General features: G+C 33.4%; 2 protein-coding genes across 4 annotated transcripts; both read left to right on the top strand.

Moving 5' to 3' along the window:
• The first annotated feature begins 268 nt into the window (after positions 1-268).
• LOC120203999 (P-loop guanosine triphosphatase YjiA-like) lies at positions 269-9,748 on the top strand. 3 transcript variants are annotated; one of them, XM_039204123.1, is made up of 10 exons: positions 269-704; positions 1,173-1,238; positions 1,370-1,550; positions 1,719-1,915; positions 5,273-5,323; positions 5,437-5,528; positions 7,698-7,774; positions 9,030-9,121; positions 9,339-9,443; positions 9,597-9,748. In XM_039204123.1, the coding sequence occupies exons 1-10, from the start codon at positions 369-371 to the stop codon at positions 9,732-9,734; spliced, it is 1,335 nt and encodes a 444-aa protein (XP_039060054.1). In that variant the 5' UTR covers positions 269-368; the 3' UTR covers positions 9,735-9,748. The 3 variants fall into 3 exon arrangements, with proteins under 3 accessions (XP_039060054.1, XP_039060048.1, XP_039060046.1); XM_039204117.1 differs by having other exon boundaries at positions 270-704; positions 7,698-7,801; positions 9,036-9,121; XM_039204115.1 differs by having other exon boundaries at positions 270-704; positions 7,698-7,801.
• Positions 9,749-16,185: 6,437 nt separating this feature from the next.
• Positions 16,186-16,741, top strand: LOC120199690 (60S ribosomal protein L13a-4-like). Its single transcript, XM_039200711.1, has 2 exons — positions 16,186-16,461; positions 16,661-16,741. The coding sequence occupies exons 1-2, from the start codon at positions 16,186-16,188 to the stop codon at positions 16,739-16,741; spliced, it is 357 nt and encodes a 118-aa protein (XP_039056642.1).
• The last annotated feature ends 7,405 nt before the right edge of the window (positions 16,742-24,146 follow it).

The raw sequence follows: 24,146 nt of genomic DNA, 5'->3' as shown, positions 1-24,146 counted from the left end.
ACAACTTTTGTAAACCCCACAAGCCATTGACCATACACATCTCTTGACACACCCCCATAAATTGCTAGTCCATAATTTGACCAACAAGTTCCCTCAATGTTTGATTTACATCACCCACAAAGAAGCGTTTGTTATAAAATACACCGGTTAACTCGAGTCATCCTATTACCCTGCCATACGACCCTTAAATCTAAAGCACAAACAACCTCTAATTATAGGCGGTACCCATCGCCTAACACCTGATTCAATTTTGTAAACCCCACCAGCCATTGACCATACACTCCAGATAAAACCGAAGATAAGCCAAGCTTCGTTCTTGCTCTGCCATTTCCCTCTCTTTCCCTTCCTAAAACCATCCAAACAAATAAATGGCGACGCTGTCAATGGATATCGCAACAACTTTCATCAACTTCACCACCCGTTGCGGCGGCCGCCGCCGCCCTCCAACCCCACCTCTCTCCGGGGTTATTCCTCTCTTCTTCAAACCCTCCACCATCCATACCCGCTCCCTTTCTTCCCATACGTTGTCTTCTTTTCCTCGCACCGTTTTATCCACCTCCAAAGTTAATCGCTGCCGCCGGTTCTATGTATTAGCCACCGCCACTACTACTCCAAAAAGCGAGGATTCCGACATTTCTACAAAAATTCCGCCTGATAATCGTATTCCTGCCACCATAATCACCGGCTTTTTGGGTTCTGGCAAGGTAATAATTGCTTTACCAAAGGTCAAAATGGTCGTTAAAGTTCAAAATATTTTTACTGGGTTTGCCCCGATTCTGTTAATGTTATGGGTCGTAGGTTTTGTTTTACGAATTTACTGCATTATTGCTCTGGGATTAGTGGTAATATCTGTAAAATGAAGGGAAAACGATATTTACCTTGACTGAATATATAGATATGAAATAATTGCCAGGTTTTTCAATTGCGGCTTATCGAATATTTATTAACTCTTCCCAATTTTGAAATTCTGAACATTCTTGCCATAGGTGCTATATTAACATATGAAGACTCACTCTCTTTTTTATTCGTTTAACATTCCAATTTATTGACTAAAAATTGTTATATTGCCGGTCAGCAATGATGATAGGAACTCAGCTTTTCTCTTTTAAAGTTATTGATTTAAAAGTTGGTTGGTCGTATTTATCTGTTTTAACTTTTTTGTTGTGGAACAGACAACATTACTCAATCACATCTTGACTGCAGATCATGGGAAGCGTATTGCAGTGATAGAGAATGAGGTATTGAGTTTGATTCTGCTGCATAAATGGTTCACAATAGTCAGTCTTTTGGGAAAGAGTTAGAATGGGTGAGATATTAATGCGTAATTTGTTGTTATTAACTCTTCATCTTTTCAAATTGAACATTTCAGTTTGGCGAAGTAGATATCGATGGCTCTCTTGTCGCCGCTAAATCTGTCGGGGCTGAGGACATAGTCATGCTTAACAATGGCTGTCTATGCTGTACTGTAAGGGGCGATCTTGTGAGGATGATTGCAGAGCTAGTCAATAAGAAGAAAGGGAAATTTGACCATATTGTAATAGAGACTACAGGTTGGAATTTTCTTCAAAGGACCTATGAATTTTAAAAAAAAGAGAATCGTTGTTCTTTATTTATATTTTTTGTGTTATTGAAATTGGTGTATATCTGAGATTTTCCCTTAGTTTCAGCATGAGGAGTTATTATGTTTTCCTCTTTTACATTTCATATTCACCTATCAGGATTGGCAAATCCTGCACCAATCATTCAGACATTTTATGCGGAAGATCAGGTTTTCAACGATGTCAAGTTAGATGGTGTTGTAACTTTAGTTGATGCCAAACATGTGGGCTTTCATCTGGATGAGGTCAAACCAAAGGGAGTGGTCAATGAGGCTGTTGAGCAAATTGCTTATGCTGATCGCATAATTGTAAACAAGGTACTTATGATGGCCATATTTTTTTATGTGAAATGCACTCGGTTACCCATTAGTCTAGACTCTAGATCAAAACAAAACATGATTGAACTTATTTAATTCTCTTGAATTTTGACCCAAAACCATTGCCTAATATTTTGTCCACAGCCTGCCATATGTCTTATTTCCTTGAAACCATGTTGAATTTCTACAACATTTTGAAAGACAGCTTTATTCATTTGTCTGATTCTTTGGTTCTTTTTTTTATAGGAATAGGAGGTCTCGTTAAAAACCTTCGTCATCGTTGCCTCTTAAGAAGAGGCAACAAACTGAAGGAGGAAAAGAGTACCTCAATTTTATTGATACCCATAATTACATAAGATACACTTTACACTAAAAACTCCTAACAGAACAAAACATAACAACGATGAAACTATAAGCGTTCAACCTATCCCCTCCTTAGCTAACTTATCCGCATCACAATTACAGCTCCTAGAGATCCATCTAACCATAATGTCCTTAGCAGTAACTAAGGCACCAATGTCCCCAACCAATGACCTGAAAAAAGAGGGGACCCAAACAGGCCTCAAAATCCAATCCACTACAGTTGAACAATCACTTTCTAACACTAATCTTCCTTTCCCCGCCCATTGAGATGAAAGAAAAACATCAATTCCCTCTTTGATTGCTTTCAACTCAGCAAACATGGGCGGACCTAGACCCACAGCAGTAGAGAAAGAGATAAGCTTAGAGTCGTTCGAGTCTTTCAAAATTCCCCCTATTCCTCCTTGTAAACCATCAGACCTTACCGCCCCATCCACATTGAACTTAAAGAATTCAGGTGGAGGAGGATACCAACATGTATCCTTCTTCATCTTTGGAGGGCAGATTACAATACTATCAGCAAGCCTTGGATCCCCTGCCAATATATCAACCTGGATATTTGCCTTAGGATATTTTGCTAAAAACCAATTCGCCAGTCTGAATCTGGAGATGAAAAACAGTAAAGCCATGTCAAGTTTACCATTTTCGAACACCACCGAATTCCTAGCTTTTCAAGTAGACCACAAAACAACACTGGGGATAAACTTCCAAATAGAAGACGATGCCATAAGAAGAGACCAAGAGCAAAGTAGAGACTGAGGATCTTTAGGCAGAACTGTTACTACATCCCATAAACATAAGAACCTATTCCACAGCTCCCCTACAACCGGACACACAATAAAAAGATGTTGAATTGTTTCTTCATCCTTAAGACATAAAGGACAGAAAACATTTTCCAATGGTACCCCTCGCTTTTTCAGCTCTACTCTAACAACCACTATATGATGAGATAACTGCCACAAAAAGGTTTGAACCTTGGGGGGAGCCAAACCAAACCACACCCATTTGCTCCATTGGAAATTCCCTCTAGAACTGCCCGAAATAGTCAATCTACAGGATTTAGCCGAGAACAGTCCATCACCATTCCCAGACCAAGCCAAAAAATCATTAACTGAATCCATCAAACCAATGTTATCCAGCAAAGACATCAAGGAAATCCACTGATCTAATTCCCAGTCACATAAATTCCTCCTTAATTGGATATTCCAAACCCATCCACGGTTTTCTAGGCAACCAAATTCAGCAACTTTCCCCCCTTTATTGATAGATAGAGCAAAAATCCTTGGGAATTGGTCTCTAAGAGTTGAGTTATTAACCCAAACATCATTCCAAAATGCAATAGATCTACCATTCCCTACTTGCATCTTCGAATTTGACCTCAAGCATTCTCCAATTTCATCCTTCTTCTTATAGTTATTCCTAATTCCTCTACAAACCCAAGAGTCTTGGGGAGAAACTGTCGTACTTAAAGATAAAGATAAGTTGCTGCTATTGTGAATGCAACAAAGCATATTCTTCTATAGAGAATCCTTCTCGTTAGCAAACTTCCAAACCCACTTCCCAAGTAGCACTCAATTGATCAAACTCAGGTCCAAAACACCCAAGCCCCCCTCGTCAATCGGTTGACACACCAAATTCCAATTAACCCAATGAATCCGATTTCGTTCTGGACCTTCCCCCCAAAGGAATCTAGCCATTATAGAATTCAGCTTATGATTTACCTTAGGAGGAATTTTAAAACTGGACATGAAGAAAATCGGCAAGGATGACAACACCGTCTTCACTAGCACCAATCTCCCAGCCAACAAAAGTGTTGAAGCTTTCCAACCTGTTAATTTTGAAGAAAAATTCTGGATCACCGGTTCCCACAGCATATCAGATTTCTTGGAAGTACCAATCGGTAGACCAAGATAAGTCATAGGTAGAGCACTCGCACCATAGCCTACCACCGAAGCCCATTCTATTTTTGACTATTTCAAGGCTGTCTATAACTCGAATTTAACTCTAGAGGTGAAGGTTATGGATCTCAACTTTGCTAAACTGAATCACGATCAGGTGACGGTTCTTGAAAGGAATTTCTCTGAGCAAGAAGTGTGGGAGGCAATTTCTCAGTCGGACAGCTCCAAAGTGCCGAGTCCTGATGGTTTCACGATGGGGTTCTTTAAGAAATTCTGGCCAAGCCTGAAGGTTTTTATTATGAAGTTTGTTGAAGATTTCTACAATGGAAGGAATTGGGAGCATGGGGTAAACCATGCTTTTATAACTTTGATTCCAAAGATCAGAAATCCGGAAGGCATTGAAGACTACAGACCAATTAGCCTAGTTGGCAGTCTGTATAAAATTATTTCCAAAGTTCTTTCTAGAAGGCTTGTGTCTGTTATTAAAGATATTATAAGCCCTACACAGTTTGCCTTTATCCCGGGTAGGCAGCTTCATGAATGTGCTTTCTTAGCCAATGAAGCTATTGATTTTTGGAGAAAAAAGGGGAGGAAAGGCGTTGTTTTTAAGGTCGATTTTGGCGTGCTTACGATTCGGTGGAATGGCCGATCTTATTGAGGCTTTTGAAAGTTATGGACTTTGGTGATAAGTGGATTTCATGGATTAAACTTTGTATATCTTCTGCTTCTATTTCGGTTCTTGTTAATGGTTCTCCCATTGAGGAATTTATGATGGGCAAAGGGTTAAGACAAGGCTGCAGTTTGTCTCCTCTGTTATTTAATATAGTTGGGGAACTGCTGAACCTTATGTTGGTTAAGGCTGCTGACAGAGGATTGTTTGAAGGGTTTAGTATTGGTAGGGAGAATAATCTTTTCTTTTTGACCCACTTACAATTTGCAGACGACTTAATTATTTTCTGCAGGGATTCTCCTACTCTGATTCTTTGGTTCTTGAGAGCCACCTCAACCATATTTTTCTCGTAGAACTCTAAGAGGATGGTGTTATATTGAATTTGGTTTTCTAATGGCTAGCTGATATGATTATCTGTTCTTTTGATAGACCGATCTTGTTGGTGAGCCAGAAATAGTGTCCTTGGTTAAGCGGATAAGGGTGCGTTTTCTGCCTATTTCTATTAAATGATTTTATTGCAACTTAGTAGTTAGGATGTGATGTGTTATTTATTGTGCACTGTTCTAATTGAAGATGGCATTGTCTGCTTGCAGAACATTAATGGTATGGCTCATCTCAAGCGCACAGAGTTTGGAAAAGTTGACTTGGAGTATGTTCTTGGGATAGGAGGCTTTGATTTGGAGAGGTTGTTTTCTGCTCTTATTTAGTAGCTCCACTGTCGGTACAAAGATTATAGTAAATAATAAAGGATTGTTGTTTTTCCATTTTATTGTACTCATGTTCTATTTTTGTCAAGCGCAAAGTGTTGCTCCTGACGTAGGAGCTTTAATTATTTTATATCATTTTTGTACTTCATTAATATTTATTAATTATGAGACATTATGGATAACTAAGATCATAAGATATCTTAGGGTTTCGATCTAGCGCTAGGGCTATTAGTTATCTACTTATCTTTAGGGTTTAAATCTAGGGATAGGATTATAACATTATTAGTATCCCTAGTATACATAAGCTGTAAAAGATTTACAGCCACAACATAACTATTATAATTTTCTTGAATTAATGGAAAGAAACTAGAAGTTTTTATAACCCTAAGTTTTCTAAAGTTCCATCTTCTTTTACTTGTTTGTTCGGACCTAATTCTATTGATTTACTGCTGTTTCCCCCTTAAACCATATCACCTCCACTCTTTGATTTGGCCTTAGAACTGCCATCTGAGCTTCTTTTCCATTTTGAGATATATTTCATTGAATACTACCTTTTCAAAACCATTTTAGTATTACATTACATTGTGGATGCTAAAATGCTAAAACCATTTTGAAAAAGGGAAAGGGAGAACGGCTGGTTGAGACATTCGGAAATTTTCTTTATTACTTCCTCTTTGTCCTTCCTTTATTGGGAAATAGTTTGACAAGCTTCCCTCTGTATGATGTACTATCTGTGAACCCTATGTCTTAACTATGTGTTTCCCTGTTGAAGAATACTCTAAATTGTCTCTCACTGATCTCTTGTTTGTTCCAGTTGTGATCAGATAAAAGGTTTCTGGGTTTTTTCTCTTATTTTTTAAACAAAAAAAATTGTGATTCAGAATGGGTTGTTGTTGACCCTTATGTTGAAATTTATTCTCTGGATCCGAGGAAGATTAGGACTTTCATGTAACTGATTCAGAAAGGATGTCAGACAGCTGCCTATAGGAACTAATTATTTGGTTAGGCATCTGAAAAATGTAGAAATAGGGTAGTCGGAAGGTTATTTGCCGACTATTTTCTGTATTTTACATTTCTACTTCAGTGAAGTAAAGTGAATTTAGTGTGTACTTCTCCATCTTCCTATTTTCCTGATTAGCAGAGGAATTATTGCCACCAACTGCTGACCTCTTTTACAGAATAGCATATGCTGCTTTCATCTGTTTGGCATTTCAGCTTCTTGAACTTTGCAATTAATGGATGGACATTGAATGCGTTCCCCCCTGTAGTGGAACCTTTGCAATTGTTTTTCATGTCAGGATGGATTTATGTTGATACTTGCCTTGGTTTTCTCAAGAGGGATAAGGAAGAAATATAACATGATTTAGGCTTAAACTTTTGAAATTCGATGTCTTCCTTCTTAAAAAAAAGGAGGGCTTAGAATAGGGATTGAGGACAAAGGTGTAAAGGCATCATATGAACAAAGAAACTAGAATGTATTAAGTGACCTCAGGTTTCAGGTTTCTATTATAGTGCCTAAGTTTGCCTCTGTAGTGGCTGATCAACTTTTGAACTTCAACCACACTATTTAGTTATATAGAATTGCTGATAGAATCGTCTTTTTTGGTCGAGTCATATTTTCTGAAACTCTTTATAGGTATTATCATCATTATGCGTACAAGAGTGATGGGTCCATATCCCTCTCACTATCATTAGTTATTATGCATAGAGAAAAGGAAAGAAAAGTATTTGACGCTGAGTACTCTTACCTATGTCAAATCTCTTTGATACATGGGTTTACATTTCTTATATTTGGTTCAGGCTATTGCTTTTATAGGCTGTCCTGTAACATTTGTCTAGTGATCAGATTGGCTACCTCTTGGTGCCTCTATGCAGTTTATGCCCTTGCCCATAAAAAACCTGTCACGACTGAGAACTATTTGTGCTTTTTTCCAACACTATTAGAATTTATAGACTGAATCTTCCCTGGATCTATTGGATTGTTCATGTGTATATTTCTAGTGGGCTATATGTAGCTTCATCCGTGTCATCGGCATTTTGTATAACTTTTTACTATTGATGATTATCAATTTCCTTTGAATTATTGGCTGTTTATCACCCCCTAAATTTTGGTTCTCGACTTACTTTTGTGCTTAAAATCTTTTCAGGATTGAGAGTTCTGTCAGTGATGAAGGTGCAAAAGAAGATCATGCTCACCATCACCATCATGATCATGACCATCATCATCATCATGAACATGACCATAAACATGGTAACTTTACTTGTTATTATGATACCAAATTGTCATTTTGCTTATGCTTTAAGGTTTTCATTATTTTTATTGCTGTTTTTATAAGCAATAGTATATGTTTAACTGTTCTCGAAAGTGGTATTTGGTTTAATTTTGTTTTCTAATAATGTGGGTTGCTTCGTTCTTATGATCTGCAGCATGCTTTATTGTTTACATCATTTCTTTTTTGAATTGATTTCACTTTTGCATATAGATAGAGCATGCTTTATTGTTTACATCATTTCTTTTTTGAATTGATTTCACTTTTGCATATAGATAGAAGCCTTGCTTTGTCCTTTAATTGCGCTAATAAATCAGGTAGTGACTTGTGCATAATGTCTAATGTGTGATCTTAATTTTTCATGAAATTTTGGGAATTGCTGTTTCACCTTTTGACTTAATGATTAAATATGTGGTTGTCACCAAATTGATTTATTTGGTGGAAAAGGCTAGGTTCAGGAATAAGTTTAATCCATTGCTGAGTAGTCAAATTGCTAAAAGCAGAATCAACTATAAAGAATCCTCTGGCTAGTTGCTACTTCTGTTGCCACCTAATTTGTCGCACTATCAACTAGGTACAAGGTTTCCATGAAGGGTGGCCATATCATCATCAAACTGCAGATATGCATATTCATCTCTTCCAAATTCCAATCTGTTCATCTGAATCCTGAACTTGTGAAATTCTGGCTTGATTTGGATTTGGCAGTTGAGCTATGTCATATTGATACTTTTGTGTATCCAAATCTGAACTTTAGATTTTAAGAAATTGGCAAGTTTTAAATTCATGAATGAATGAGATAAGCGTATCATCAATATGTTGCACTTGCTCATTTCTATAATGATTTTGATTTTGAAGTCTTCTTTCATGCTTTCGGTTACCAATAGTGCCAGGCTTTATCTCGTGGGAACTAGAGGTCACAAAATCTATTATTTTAGCTTTCTCAGCTACACAAATCATCCAGAATTCCGTATAACGTACCAAATTCCATTTGCAAGGGATCTCTTCTCGAATCCTATCCCCACCCATAGTTTGTCATCTGTTTCTAGGCTTATGCTACTGAGTTATGCTCTCCTTTTTTGGGTTCTTCATAGGCAAGGGAATTTGGATATGGTTATGCATGCTTGTTAATTTTACAGATATCATATCAACAGGTCGAAGCTATACTCTTCTACTTATACTGAAGCTAAAATCTTGCACTTTTGAACGCAGACTATCATCATCATCATGATAATGATCATACTCACGACCCAGGAGTTTCCTCTGTCAGCATTGTTTGTGAAGGGAGCTTAGATCTCGAGAAGGTTTGTTTTATCAATGCATAATATACCTCCGACACTAGATGTGATCGTAATGATCCTAAATTATAGACCAATGAACTTCTGTTTAGTTAAAAGTGGGATTTCTCCCGTCTCCGTAGTGCTTTGGAATTTGTTTCATTATTATGGGAAGCAATTGTTTAGGTTAAAGAGTTAAAAACTTTCATCGTCTGTTTTATTTACTTCCGCTATTGCCTTGCAGGCTAACATATGGCTTGGTACATTGTTGTTGGAACGTAGCGAAGACATTTATCGGATGAAAGGTCTTCTTTCTGTGCAGGGTATGGATGAGAGGTTCGTGTTTCAGGTGAGAAAAAAATGTTTTCATTTGTCTGTCTGTCTTCTTATCGACATCTACCACATCTATCATCCTATTGCCTGAATTAAAATAAATTATGGTTTGCTGAGTTGATAAGAGAGTCATGAATTATGTTCGTTTTGATGTTGTGGAAATGAACAGGGAGTTCATGACATATTCCAAGGATCACCAGATCGGTTATGGGGACCGGACGAACCGAGAGTAAACAAGATTGTGTTCATTGGGAAGAACTTGAACGCAGAGGAATTGGAGAAGGGTTTTAAAGCTTGTTTACTATGATTTGATCCACTGAACAACGAGCAGAGCAGATTAGACCATTGCATTTTGACCTGATATGTTTTGCATTTATGATAGATACGCAGCAATACGTGATGTAATGTTTGCTGTTAAAAATATATAGAGAGAAATGTTTCAAACATTACTTTTTGATGTTTCAACCATATACGCATCATATATAACTTATTGAATAGTATTACATAATTTCGGATTGGGTTCATATCAAGTGTCCAGCCATACCTATTCAATATAAATAAATATAACACAAATTAAGTGACCTCAATGGTTAATGAATTGTTATTATTCTTTGAGTTCTAAGTTCGAACATTTTGTAGGTCAGGGGTATGTACTTTAAATATTAAATGGTTGAGAGTTTCTCAACGGATATTACGTGATACTCACTCTAGATCGATCAATCATTCTAGATCTAGATCAATAAAAAAGAAACAAAATATATGTTAAATTTTGACATCAAATAATAAATTAAAGTTCATATCTTTTATTAATGTTTATAACTCATCTAACTCGGTAGCGATAAAACTTATTGTTTATGTTCTTTATTATGTTGTTTTGTACGATTTTATGTTTTTGAGGCATGATTGAGTGTTAACATATAATATTTATTTATTAAATTGAGGTGGTTACAACATATTATTTGTTCTAAAAATTTTAAATTATTTGACAATAAACACTGAAACACCTTTACAGACGTTGGTGCTCAAATCCGAAACCTCTAGAGACAAGAACCATCCTTTAACTATTAAGGTAGTTTAGTTCATGTTGTTCACATATAATAGTTAAATGCGATTGGTAAGGGGAGTTGATATTATATAAGTTACATATTTATTTCCTAATAAGTTTGTGATTACGATTTTAGTCTTAAATTTATAATATTTATTTGACTTTATGAAAACCATGTTTTTAATGTTTTATGACTTAAATTTATTTTATCATATATTTTGTTAATTCATCAAATTAAAATTTTGATAATTCATCTAACTTAGTAATGACAAATACTTACATTGCTATGATCATGATTATACTCTGCACATTTATCCTATAAAGAATAGAACATGTTACAAAATTAGACGAGTTCCTATAATAACCAAACATTATAATTATTTGTCAAGGACTAACAATTTAGGTATAAAAATCAAGTGAATGTCTTTTATAAGTGTGTATAAAAATCAATTTGGTTATTTGTCATCGTAATCAATTTTTAAAATGTCTAAACGAAAATGCATGGTCACTAAGAGAAATTGAGTGTATTTTTATCCTCCACCTTCTTCTAAGCCATTAGACAATTATTTTAGAAATGCTAATGTTACCCAATGATTTAGAACTCATTTTTCTTCTCGATATGTTAAAGAAACTCGTGTTATTGGATTTATGTTTTTAAGAGAATTGAGTTCACCATATCTTTAAAAACTTGAATATATAAAATTGATAGATTTTCTAAAATTTATTCTATCACGCTTCGAGTATTTCACTCTAATACACGCGTGTCTTCCTCTAAATCTTCGGATGGAATGATTTATCGAACCATCAAATCATTTATAATGGGTAAATTCATAACTATCTTCGAAGACTTTGTCGCCCAAGCCTGCAACCTACCCCATACCAATTATACAAATGACAAGGGTCCATTTTTTATGGAAAAACATAGTTAAAAAAATGGTGCTACTCGATTAAGCCTTTATGACAAGTTTCTCCACTTGATCATCTTTCATGTTTTTCACTCGCGGAGCACAAAGTATTCAACCATTTGCGATCTTGACTATTAGTGGATACATTGCATCAAGGCGGGTCACAAGTTCCATTTGACCAATGCAATCTTCAATGATATTGTAAGCATCATTAAGGCTAAATCCCATCTAACTTTGGTATACCATATGTACCTTTGTCACATTTTTTTGCATATTTGATGTTGACACTTTATATGAGCCTAAATAGATCATGTTATTGAGACGACCATTGGATGTACTTCTATGGAGAAATTGAGTTATAACGAGCAACTCAAATTTTCTATGAATTATGTTTAAGTTAGAGGAGAATAATCAAATCATAGTGATGGAGAAGATGTTCAAGGAGGGGACGAGGCTTAAGGTGACTATGAGGATGTTCATGAATGACTGAGAGAGATGACTATTCGAGAACTTCATGATTCTATGATGCAAGCCTTTGGATCATTCCATTCTCATGTTGACTAAAGATTGGATATTCTCATGTGGAGTGTACGATTTCCAAGCATGTAATTATTCAATTTGATGGCCTTCTTGTTAAATGTGTGAAAAAATTGATGTTAAATGACCCATTGCTGCCTCCATAAGTCTTAGGAATCAAGTAAGGCGGTGTTTATGAGGGTTTTTGATTGATTTTAAAGCTTCAAAATGGTTATTTCTGGGCTTTGGTATCAATATTGTTTTTTAGGTATCGATATTGTATGAATGTAGTGTAGAAATCTAGGTAAATTACCTTAGGAGTATCGATACTTATACTGGAGGAATTGATATTGTTCATTAGGATCAACAAGATTGAGATTCTAGTGTGCCATTTTGGTATCGATATCGTCATTGATTATTGATACCCTAGGATTGAGTATCGATACCCTAGGATTGAGTATCGATACCCTATATATAGTATGGATACTACATGCTTAAAAAGTCAAAGTTTAACTTCTAAAATGTACATGAGATTAAGGGATGATTTGTAACAAAAGAATAAGCCTAAAATGGGATGCTTAAATGTATTAAGTGATTAAAATATCATCAAAAGTGTTAAATTATCAAAATACCCTTAGGTGGGTAAAACTACAAAATTATCCCTAAGCACGTCGAGAATGAAAGTGAGCTTTGAGATGATGACGTATAAGCCATCTCAAGCCTAGAAATGAGTTATGTGGAAAATGAAAGTGTTTAATGCTTAAACGACATAAGTTATTAAAAGTTTAATTCGCCATTGCATAATGTTCTAAGAGAGGGAACGTGCTACAAAGTGACGTGAGAGGAAATGTCTTCACTTGATTGGTTGAAAAATGATGCTTGTGTAGTAATGCTACCTTGATTGGCCTTGTATAAAAATGTTGATATGTGTGGTCTTATATAAAAATCTCGATTTAACGATAAAATAATACAATATTTTTCAAAAAACCAATCTATTTATTGTTCAAAATCAAACATCATACTAGACCCAAAATTTAATTCCTTCAAATTTGAGAAGAAAAACATTTAATATTTTAGGCTTTCGAAATTTCTAATTTCTAGAAGAATAATGTCTAAAGGAATTGAGAGGAAAATATATTTAACTCAAAAATTATAGGGGCCTATTTTTAAATTTTCATTCATGGCCCATAAAATATCTGAGACACTCTTACCAGGTGTCAATGTTGTTACATGCATATGCTTGACGTGAGATTTGAAGGTTAACTGATGCTAGGTGAAACTAGAAAGCGGATGATAACTCTATCATGTAGCATATAGACTTTAAAGACTAGGATGATACGTTATTGATGATATAACATGGTTAGAGTTAAATCCTCTCTGCTTATACTGCATAACATGCTTATGCTTATGAATTTCATGTAGTATAGTAGAAATGTACCACTAAGCTATTTAAAGCTCATCGTTTATATGTTTCCGTTCGTAGGTTAGTAGTTAAACTTGTTTTAGGAGCAACGTCACAACAAGGTTTTCAATGCTTGCTCGTCATAGTACAATACTATTTACTTCACAAGACATGTGTATCCTTAGAACTCTTTATGTATTTGATCTGTAAACTTCATTAGTATTTCCATTATCTTCATTTATATGAAACTGTCACAAATTTCTGGTTTTGCATAAATATTTTATAATTGTTATGAATTTCACTATTTTAATATACCATACAATGATTTGAGTTTATAATAGAAAAAGAGAGAATATTTTAAATTTGGCAATTACTTCGATGGCCCAATATGTCATATTAGACACATCATATAGTGGATCGAATTTGGGGTGTTACAAGCAAACTCATATGCTCCGCTTTGTCTCCCTCGGTCACATCTAAACAGGCCAATAATCGTGCATCCTTAAATGTCTAAAATGATCTAGTTACCCTTTAAGTACTCTATTTGTCACCTTCATTCAAAAATCCTCTTCTTAACTTGTTTTAGGCTCAAATAATAATCAAATCAAGCCTAACCTTGACATATGGTTCAATTTAATCCCTTAACTCAAGTCATCATAGTTTGGGTCAATGTAATTTTTTTTGAATTGAAAGGAATTCTTAAATTACATCAGCCCTTAGTATAAAGAGGGTCATGTACATCCCTTGCAGCTATATCAATGATACTCAAAGGTATAGAATCGAGTAAGCTAATACCCGTTTGATTTGATGGATTTAATATTTAAATTAAATTCATATAAAAATAATATTTCAAACTAAAAGATATTTATCTTTGTAATTTGAATATTAGTAGGATAATTATTCTTTTGAATATCTCAAATTAAAAGATATTTATTATCTATTTAACTTTGAATATTAAAAGATAATTATATCATTTTGAATATTTCATATTAAGATACTATCTATTTAAGTTTGAATAGTAAAAGATATATATATCTTTTGAATATTTCAAATGAAAAGATATTATTATCTGTTTAAATTTGAATATTAAAAGATATATATTTTGAGTAGATATCTCTTGAAAATTCCCTATAAATATTGTGATAACCTACTAGGTTACTCACAAGTTTTTCATCTCAGAATTCAAGAACTTCAAAAATATTGAAAATATTTTCTCTCATTCCATTAGTTTTTCGGTGATAGATAAAGGCAATGATAGTTTGTGATCTCTACAAGCTGATCATTTAGTTGTTATATCCTGGGAGACAGATGACCAACGATCTAAAGCACCAAATGAGTGACTCAAAAAGAGTATTTTCTTTCTATTTATTTTTCTTATTTTTTAGGAGTTTAATCTTGTTTGTTTTATCTTCTTAGAAGTGATTATGATTTTGAATTGTTATAATTCTAACAATCCTAATATACGATAAATCATTATTTATCATTAATTTTATTACGATATTTGGGTGACTATACTTACTCAAAATCCAAGCTTTGAAGCACCTTATCCTAGTTTTCTTGATTTAGTTTCTCCTTCTCCCTTTTTTGATGCCTCCACCACCCCTTGAGCTTAAGAAAATTTATATATACAAATTAATAACTCATTCAAGCATCTAAGAATTAAATCAAACTCGTTATTGAATATGTATGAACCCTATCTTACTTTAGGGTTTACAAAATTCTATACCTAGCTTGAAATTCGATTATATTAAATGCCAAATGAAAGAATAAGTTAAGAACTTTTCAAATTTAAGATTGGTTTACACATGTACTAGAGAAATTTAAGAGATTTTGGGTTTTCAATCACTAAATTTTCAAGCACTCATCAATGGTTGTGAGAAACATTGAAAAGATGAAGTAAGAAAAAAAAATCTCACTCTAATCCATATCGAGTACTACAAAAGCGAGGACGATAGGAATTTAATGTCTTATCTCAGTAAACCAAGTAGTTATTGATATAAACTTAGTGTTTTTAACGCTCTTACTAATATAAACTTTATTTCCTCCCTTTTTTCAATTTTTTGAAATTTCAAAAACAATTAATATTTTACACACACAATTGGGGTGTATATTTTATTCCACTAAATCCATAATTTGGATTAATAACTAAGTAAATCTATCACATTTATTTTTTATAATTTGGTCCTTAAACTTTTTTTTTTCATATTTAAATTTAAATTTAATATTAAATAAAATTTTCATTTAATCAAATAGACTTAATCAAATATGATACACTTTCTAATATTTAAAATTAGGATTTTTTAAAAAAATGATTTTTCAATCAACAAACTTAAAAAAAATGTAATTTGAACATTCATAATGTTACATCTTTGTTTTGATGGCTTTAATTTATCATGTAAGTAGATTTTGAGTTTATTTGGTTAATTTTTTTAACAATTTTCTTGTATGACCCTTATGTGATCTTAAATGGCTAGTTTCTTGTATTATCGACTATAGAAAAATGTACTTATTATGTGTTTAGTTTACGATTGTCATACCCTAATTCGGGGTTAAAATTTTTAGGAAGTTTGAAATAGTTTTTTTATTTATAATGATAAGTTCACAAGAAAATTTAGAAGATTGAAGGACTTCAAGTGTAAATTTCCATGCCTTGGATTTAGGAGTTTCTATAGTCCACGTGAAAGCTCATTTTCTTTGATTGATGTGAATTTGATTATTTTTATTTTTATAATATGGAAAATAGAGAACCACAATTTGGAAGATATTTTGCTTAAGGCTTAGTTTAAAACCGAAAATTAGAATTCTTTGAGGAGGAATCGATTTATTTATATTACAAAAAGCATTTGCGGCAGCAGCAGCAGGCGACCTAATCTATCAAAGCAGAGAAGATATGGTTTTAGGTTCAGGGATCTACGCGAAGAGGGTGATAGTTGATGCAAGGCACTGCATGTTGGGAAGGTTAGCTTCCATTTTAGCCAAAGAGTTATTGAACTGTCAAAAGGTTGTCGTCGTTAGATGCGAAGAGATATGCATGTCTGGTGGTCTCGTCAGGCATAAGATGAAGTACATGAGGTACTTGAGGAAGTGTATGAGCACCAAACCTTCTCATGGTCCCATCCACTTTCGTGCTCCTTCTAAGATCCTCTGGAGTACTATTCGTGGAGAGGTGATCCAACAATCATTATCCTGACCCAAAATAATCCAATCGATTAAAAACAGTGTAAACGAGAGCAAAGTTGAACGAAGCTTTTAGGTTTTGGTCCCGACGATCTGGGCCACCGTCAAGAAATCCCAATTATGAAATTGTTCTTAACAACTAGATGGCCATCATACCTTGGAATCAACATTCGATATTTTTCTTGTAGAACTACAATCGTCCATCGCGAGTCTCGGTGAAGGGAGACAAGATCCATGACGAGGAGAGTGAGGAGAGTTCGATGGTGTAATTTGGGTCCCGAACTGCGATCGATGGTGATGAGCGGCTTTGGGGTCACCGACATTTGGATTTTCGGTCGGCCATTTTTGTCCCATTTACAGAACACTGGACGAAGAGTGCTTAAGGGAAAAAATGTTACGTGAAATATAATAATGGTGAGGATCACGTGGGTTTTGAGACAGGTGGATAATGGATGAAGGATAAATTGTATCTTTAGTCCTCCATTTTTAGTATGGTTTCGACTTTGTCCTCTAGTTTTAATAAAATTTCACCTAAGCCATGATAGTTTAAATCAATTCAATTTAGTCCTTGATTTTAGTAATTAAAAAGTATATTGACTCCTAAAGTTTTTAGTTTTAACAATTAGGTCTCCAAATTATTAATTAGATTCTAATAAGTTATTTTTATGGCGAGTAAAATTATTTGAAGTCATATTTGTACGGTGGATGGTCTGTGTTCATGAGAAAAATATTGGAAGCTAGAAATCAAGTTGGTGAGATTGAATTCAAAAGTTATATTTTGGGTTTTGTTGACATCCTGAGTTTGTTTTTCTTAGGACTTTTTCGCCAAATTCAATTATGGTTAGTTATTTTTTGACATTTTATCTCCCGATTCGATACAGATATTCACGTTTAAGTTCTATTTCTAATGTAATTAGTTTTGACATGTATCTGAGACATTATGGGCCATGGAGTTTAATTGGTTAACCGTTATGGATCAAAACTTGAGGTAATATATTACTACCTTTTTCATGCTTTACGAAACATGTTTGTATTGATTACTGCATGGATCAATATAATTGGTCACATGTATGTAGTTGATCATTTTCTAAACTCGATCGGAATGTGAAATAAAGTAAATTAAACTGAATAAGGCTAAGATTATATGCATAGACACAAGAAGACTGATAAGAAATGATTTCAAGTTCAGTGATTATCTGGAAAAGGAAATAACCTCAGAATCTATAAATTCTATTTGTTCTTATTAAAAGCTTTAATACTGAAATCACTTGGTTAAGAAATTACAAAATTAACATATGAGGTAAAATGGTCCGGACTGACCGTCACAGTGAAAGTACCCTGAGAATTCATGTTTAATCCGATAAACTGTTGATTCACCTGTTAAATTCCTGATATGTTCGGAAAGTCATTGATAATTAGAACTTACATCCAAGAATGTACAATACCTAGAATTATCGATTTATCAGCAAATACCCAAAGGATAAAACATTGAAAGTATTATTTATGTTCGCATTGTTCAGACAAATTTTATTAAATGGAAAGATCATACTGAAGGAAATGATTGAAATACCCTTAAACCACAAAATAACCAACATACCCCTGAAGAGTAAAATAACCCAAAATATCTTTAAGCCTTATAATGAATAAATACCCTCAAGCTATGAAATGAATAAATCAACTTCGAACACCAAATTAACTTAAATACCCTTATGACTTGGTTTGAGAAAATGTCTTGGATAACTTCTTAAGATACCGGTGCAACATTAAATGTGGTAACGTCTTTGAGGTTTATAGAGCATGGCCTAAGTAGGTCAATCAACCTTAATACTGTTAAAATACAAAAATTAATAAAATATCACTTAAATACATGTTCATATCCTTAAGATCAGTTCAAAGATGGTTTTGAAGGTGATCAGTTCGATTCTACAATGCAGTTAGTTTTAAGAAATGAACATTCGTGAAGTTTTCTTTGCCTACATACTTGATAAGTATTGCCTTTGCTAGGATTTGTAGAATGCGGTTGGAATTGAAAACATGTTAAGATGTTTGAAACCAGGAATTCTATAAATTGATGCTTACTCTTATTAAATTGATTTATCAAATCTCATAGGAATCAAATGACCATAATGCCCTTGTGAAACTGATCGACGAAATCACCCATGGAATATCCAAATTTTAAGTAATCCTGATGCGACCGTTCTTAATTACCCTTCAGATATATCCAAACACTAAATGATCTTGATGTATCACTTTATGAATGACTGATTACTCCGTTAGCTATCGAACCCTTTTTAGGGATCTTATTTCTAAAATTTTATCAAATTACAAAATTTTCGTAGTTTCATACCTGATAAATACCAAGTACCTCTGAAGAATAATTGGATTCTCTAGTGTGTTCCTTATATGCTATATGATTGTTTTATCTATTTTAAAACATGTTTTTTTAAATTTAATGAATTATTGGATTACTGTTTATGAACCATGGCTACCTAATATGTGCTCTTTGGTTACCTGTTTTCACTGGAAAAATATAATCATTTTTGATTTATGGATCATGGAATTTATTGGTTACTACTTAAACTATTTTATTGGGACATTATGTAATACTCCCAACCCGTATCCGACCCGGATACGAGTCCGAGATGTCACAATGACTATTAAAACAATTAGTTTTACAAAAAAAATTGAAAATGTTGACTTTTATTAACTCAAATTGCATACTTTATACAATTTATATCAAGGAATTTACAAAACTTATCAGAGCGGATCCAACTCAAATCTTGTATTTCATGCCAACAAATTTCTATATAACAAAATACATATTATTCAAAATGTGCTTTTCTGATATGATCTTTGGAAAGGAGTAACTGACATGCTTTGCCTATCCATGCTCTTCTTCTTGCTCGCGGAACCTACGTGTGAAACATTCACACGCTAAGTCGATGACTTAGTGAGACATTGAAAAACATATAAGGTAACTTTAACTCCTAACAATGCATGAACATATAATGATATCATATCATACAAAGTTTATATGTCCTTTCATGTAACAAATGCATACATATATATATATATATACTAATATTATCATCATTCACATTCTTTTTATTATCAATATTATTTCTATTCATTCCTTTGCTCATGTAATCTTATCCTTAACCTTTATGCACATCATATCATACAATTCACATAATCAAACACATAACATCTCATACAATTTATTTAAGTTAATCATTTTGTTTGCCCATGGTACACTGCTGAGAACTATAGATATGTGAGTCTATAGAGGTTGTACACATATGTTGTCACCACAGATAAAATCCCACTAGGGGCACATAGACTTTGTCCCGAAGGACCGCGTAAAAATGTCCCGAATGACCACATATAACACATATGTCCCGAAGGACCACTCCATAAGAACCATATACATATTCCAATGGACCAAATAAGTGTACAGAAGTACAACATATATGTTCCAAAGGATTATATATATGTCCCGAAGGACCACGTAGAACTCTCAACTCTTGGTATGTCAACTATACCTTTAGCTCTCCTTACACATAACATGGGCATTATCTTTATACTTATCACATAGTCACTTATTCATATCACATAGGCTTATAGCTTCTTATCATATCATTCACATTCTCTGACTTATCTCTTGTGATCATGTAATCACTACACTTATTTTCATAAAACTTATTGTCACATAATTCACATATCACATATAGACACCTAGATCACTTTCACATAGCTTATATCAACTTTCCAAGTCCTTTCATATTACTTGATATCATATATCATATATGTATATAATTACTTATATCATATCATCTACCTTATGCTTCATTTCTTTGTATTCACTTAGATTACATAACCTATGTCATATTTATAAATATATATCACTTTATAGTATTTTATTTATATACTAATTTAATCTATTTACTTAATTCAATTTCATATATTCCTTATAACATTTTCATATAGCTTCATAGATCTTTAGCATATAACTTATCTTATATGTTCGTATCATCACTTTATATTCAAGTTTTCTAATTGATATACTATTCCCATTTCATTCTATAATTCAATCGTATTTAGTTTCCTCAATTCTCATTAAATCATATAACTCTATTATACTAATTCTCATAATTGATCATACCACTATGTACTTGTCCAACTCATGTTTTTATTATTCATATAACCGTTACACATGTTTACCTTGTTCTTATCGCTTCTCATGAATTCACTTTCATTATATTCTCCTATTATTACATATTTTATCTCATAACCATGTATTCACATAGTCTTATATTTCATTATCATATAACTTATATTTGTTCTCTTATGACTCTTAATGGACATATATTTTCATTTTCATATAGTACATAGATCTTATCACATGACTTATCTTTTATACTCATATAATTTCATAACTTATTTTATATTCTCCCATTATCACTTAATAGTGTTTTTACATAAACCACATAGCACATACAAGAACATATCAACTCATATAATCAAGCATACATACACTTCATGTCATTCACATACTTATAATCAAGACTTCATGCACTATAACTATAGAAAATAGACTTATCGCAAGTCCAATTTCCATATAATCCTATAAAATAAGATGCACTCACCTAGCCTCACTAGTCAATACCGATCTCTTACTTCTTCCTTGTTCGATCTTATCTTGTTGTTTTATCTAATACTCGCATCTGATCAATATCTACAGAAGTAAACATATAATATACATATCAGCATTCCAAATCTCATGATTCGATCCTTAATTTCTTAGACTAAAAGAAAGGCGTAATTCTATTTTCTATTTGGAGTAGTATCGGTACCCCCATATAGGTATCTATACTTCCCTAACTATGGTATCGGTACCATGCCTAGGTATCGATACCCACATTGCATTATGTAATTCTCGTTTCAAATGTGGTATCAACACCATCCTTATTGTATCGGTACCCTTGGTATCGATATTTTTCTTCAAGTGTCGATACCCCGAGTGTAAGATTATAGACTTTGACATTGATATGTCAACTACCAACTCTGCTAGAGTCTGTTTATAAATCTTGGCGATCTCGATGCCGCATATAACAACATCATCCCCCAAGATCGCATACTTATCAAACTTCTGTCCAGGGTGCACTCGCACCTTCCCTATTTTACTCATGAAGTATCGGTACCTGATGAAGTAGTACCAATACCCATAGCCCATAAATCACTTTTCTTACCTGAAAATTCACCCAAACTTACTTAATTCTTCTTATATAACCTCCTTTTAGCCCTTTAAACTTAACTACACTTATTCTAGCCAATTTATACCACTTTAACTCATCTTAATATCCAATATTCTATCTTAAATCTGGAACCCAATAATATTACCAATTTATCAACATATTCTAAATTCGTTTCTAACACTTTGAATTTCTTGTTTTGACTAATGACAAGTCAAATTTAACTTCCAACTTCAATTACTAACTCTTTTCCAAGATTTCACTTATAACATTCTCATATTTAATCCTTTCAACTTAATCATCTTAGAGTTTTAAGCTACCTTAAGCTTTGCTTAAGCTTTCTTATCATCTCAAGAATTAAACCAAACTTAAAAATGAAAGGAAACATTCACTTGATATCATCTTACCTTACCAATGGAACCACGTGAATAGAAGAGGAAAAAAACCAATAAGTCTCCATAATTTTCTTTTTATTTTTCTCAACTCTCCACGTGTTTTACACTTTATAAAAGAAAGATAAAAATATTTCTAGTAAAAAGTCCAATTTACCCTTTACTTCATTTAATATTTACAACCAATCCTGTATAAAATATTCCCAAATAAGTCCCTAAACTTTTTAATTTTCCCAAATCAGACTTCACAGTTTCAAAACTTCCATTTTAGTCGCCCCTGATTTTAAGATGTTACACATTATCTGGGTAGGCTGGAGCATGGAGGTTTAGCTCTAATCAAGCTAGTAATTTTTTACGGACCTAAGGTGACCCTTGGGTAGGCTCTGAGGCCCCGAGAAACTTTCTTGGGTAGACTCTCAGGCCCCAATACATTCCCTTAGGTAAATCATGAGACTGCATATGGTGTATGGGTGGAGATTTTTTATGTGATTTAAATAACTACATGATCATTTTTACTATATACTACTGGATCATTATTTTGATGTTAAAGTTACTGCTCAATCTAATTTCTAATTGGTATTGTATGGGTAGGCTGGAGTATGCAGGTTCAACTCGGTCAAACTGGTAATGTAACATCCTCAATACCGGGTTAGTGACCAAATTGTAAAATTTCAGAATTTATTGGTTAAAGTAGATTAATTGAATAGTTTAGAGACTTATATTGGAAATTTTGTATATGACTAAATAGCAAAGAATGAGGAATAAAAAGGGCAAAATGGTCATTTAATGAGGAAATGAATAAAAAAATTAAGATATAGAAGAGATATATACACGTGGAGATTGGAGGAAAATAGAAAGGAAATATCCATAAAACTTTCTTCTTCTTCTTCTTCTTCTTCTTCTTCTTCACCCATAAACCTTAAGAGGAAAGGTGAGTTTCCTTGTTAGTTGACTATTTGCTGAATGTAAGAGTTGTTTATGATCCTTAAGTGATACTTAAGCTTAAGGAAAGCTTAAGTTATCTTCAAATTAAAAGATGAAGGAGTTAGGAGAGATTAAAGATAAGGAGTTTTTAAATGAAATCTTAGGAAAGAGTTGATAAGTGGATTTTGAAACTAAATTTGACTTGTCAATAGTTGAATTAAGAGATATGAAGTGATAGAATTGATATTAGAACATGTTGAAAATTTGGTGTGATTCTTGATTTACATATAGAGGATGGGATTTTGAGGTTAAGAATACGTTGAATGAATAGAAATTGGTCTAAGTATGTGTACTTGAGTTAAGTGTATGAAAAGGAGTAAGATATGAAGTGTGTTTGAGCTGAAATGAGTAAATTTTTGAGTTGAAATGTGAAAATATGGGCTTGAGTATTGGTGTTGCCTCATCCAGTACCGATACTTCAAGAAAAAAAAGAGGGATATTTGGTATAGGGGTATCGATACTGAGTCGAACAGTATCGATACCATAGGTCTGATTTGGGTAAGGATATTCAAAGGGTATCGATATCTGGGAAGGTAGTATCAGTACCATAGTATAGTAGTATCGATATCATGTTAAGGGTATTGATACCAGAAAACATCGAATCTAATTTTGGTATCGATACCGGGGGGTATCGACACCATAGAGAAGAAGTATCAGTACTGTGCTTGTAGTACCGATACTACTTGAGTTGGGGAAGTTGATATTAGTATTTTATTTAGTTTAAATCAATATGAATCCTTTTTCGAGTGTTTCAAACCACGATATTCATTAGATTATATTCGTGTAGATATTGAGCACAAACAAGTTCCAGAACGACCACAGAGTTAGGATCGATCCAAAGAGATAGAATCCTACAAGTGAATTGGGAATTAAGCAAGACTAAGGAGTGCATACCATAATTAGTATAGATATTGTTTTATGGAAATAAGATTTGTGATAAGTCTATTTCCTATAGTTGAATTCATAATTTTATATTAATGTACATGCATATGTTATGATTATAATGAGTACGTGCATAATTCATACATGCTTTAATATGATATAAT

Source organism: Hibiscus syriacus, unplaced genomic scaffold (genome assembly GCF_006381635.1).
Source record: "Hibiscus syriacus cultivar Baekdansim isolate YM2019G1 unplaced genomic scaffold, ASM638163v2 tig00000340_pilon, whole genome shotgun sequence".
NCBI classification, from domain to species: domain Eukaryota; kingdom Viridiplantae; phylum Streptophyta; class Magnoliopsida; order Malvales; family Malvaceae; genus Hibiscus; species Hibiscus syriacus.
This window is presented reverse-complemented; position numbering and strand designations above follow the sequence as displayed.

Bases quoted from the DNA above. Each gene is read 5' to 3' on its own strand.
- LOC120203999 (XM_039204115.1), top strand. From the start codon at position 369: ATGGCGACGCTGTCAATGGATATCGCAACAACTTTCATCAACTTCACC. The intron at 1,916-5,272 runs GTACTTATGATG...TTCTTTTGATAG, and splicing joins ATCGCATAATTGTAAACAAG to ACCGATCTTGTTGGTGAGCC. The intron at 5,529-7,697 runs GTTGTTTTCTGC...AAATCTTTTCAG, and splicing joins GGAGGCTTTGATTTGGAGAG to GATTGAGAGTTCTGTCAGTG.
- LOC120199690 (XM_039200711.1), top strand. From the start codon at position 16,186: ATGGTTTTAGGTTCAGGGATCTACGCGAAGAGGGTGATAGTTGATGCA. The intron at 16,462-16,660 runs GTGATCCAACAA...TTTTTCTTGTAG, and splicing joins GGAGTACTATTCGTGGAGAG to AACTACAATCGTCCATCGCG.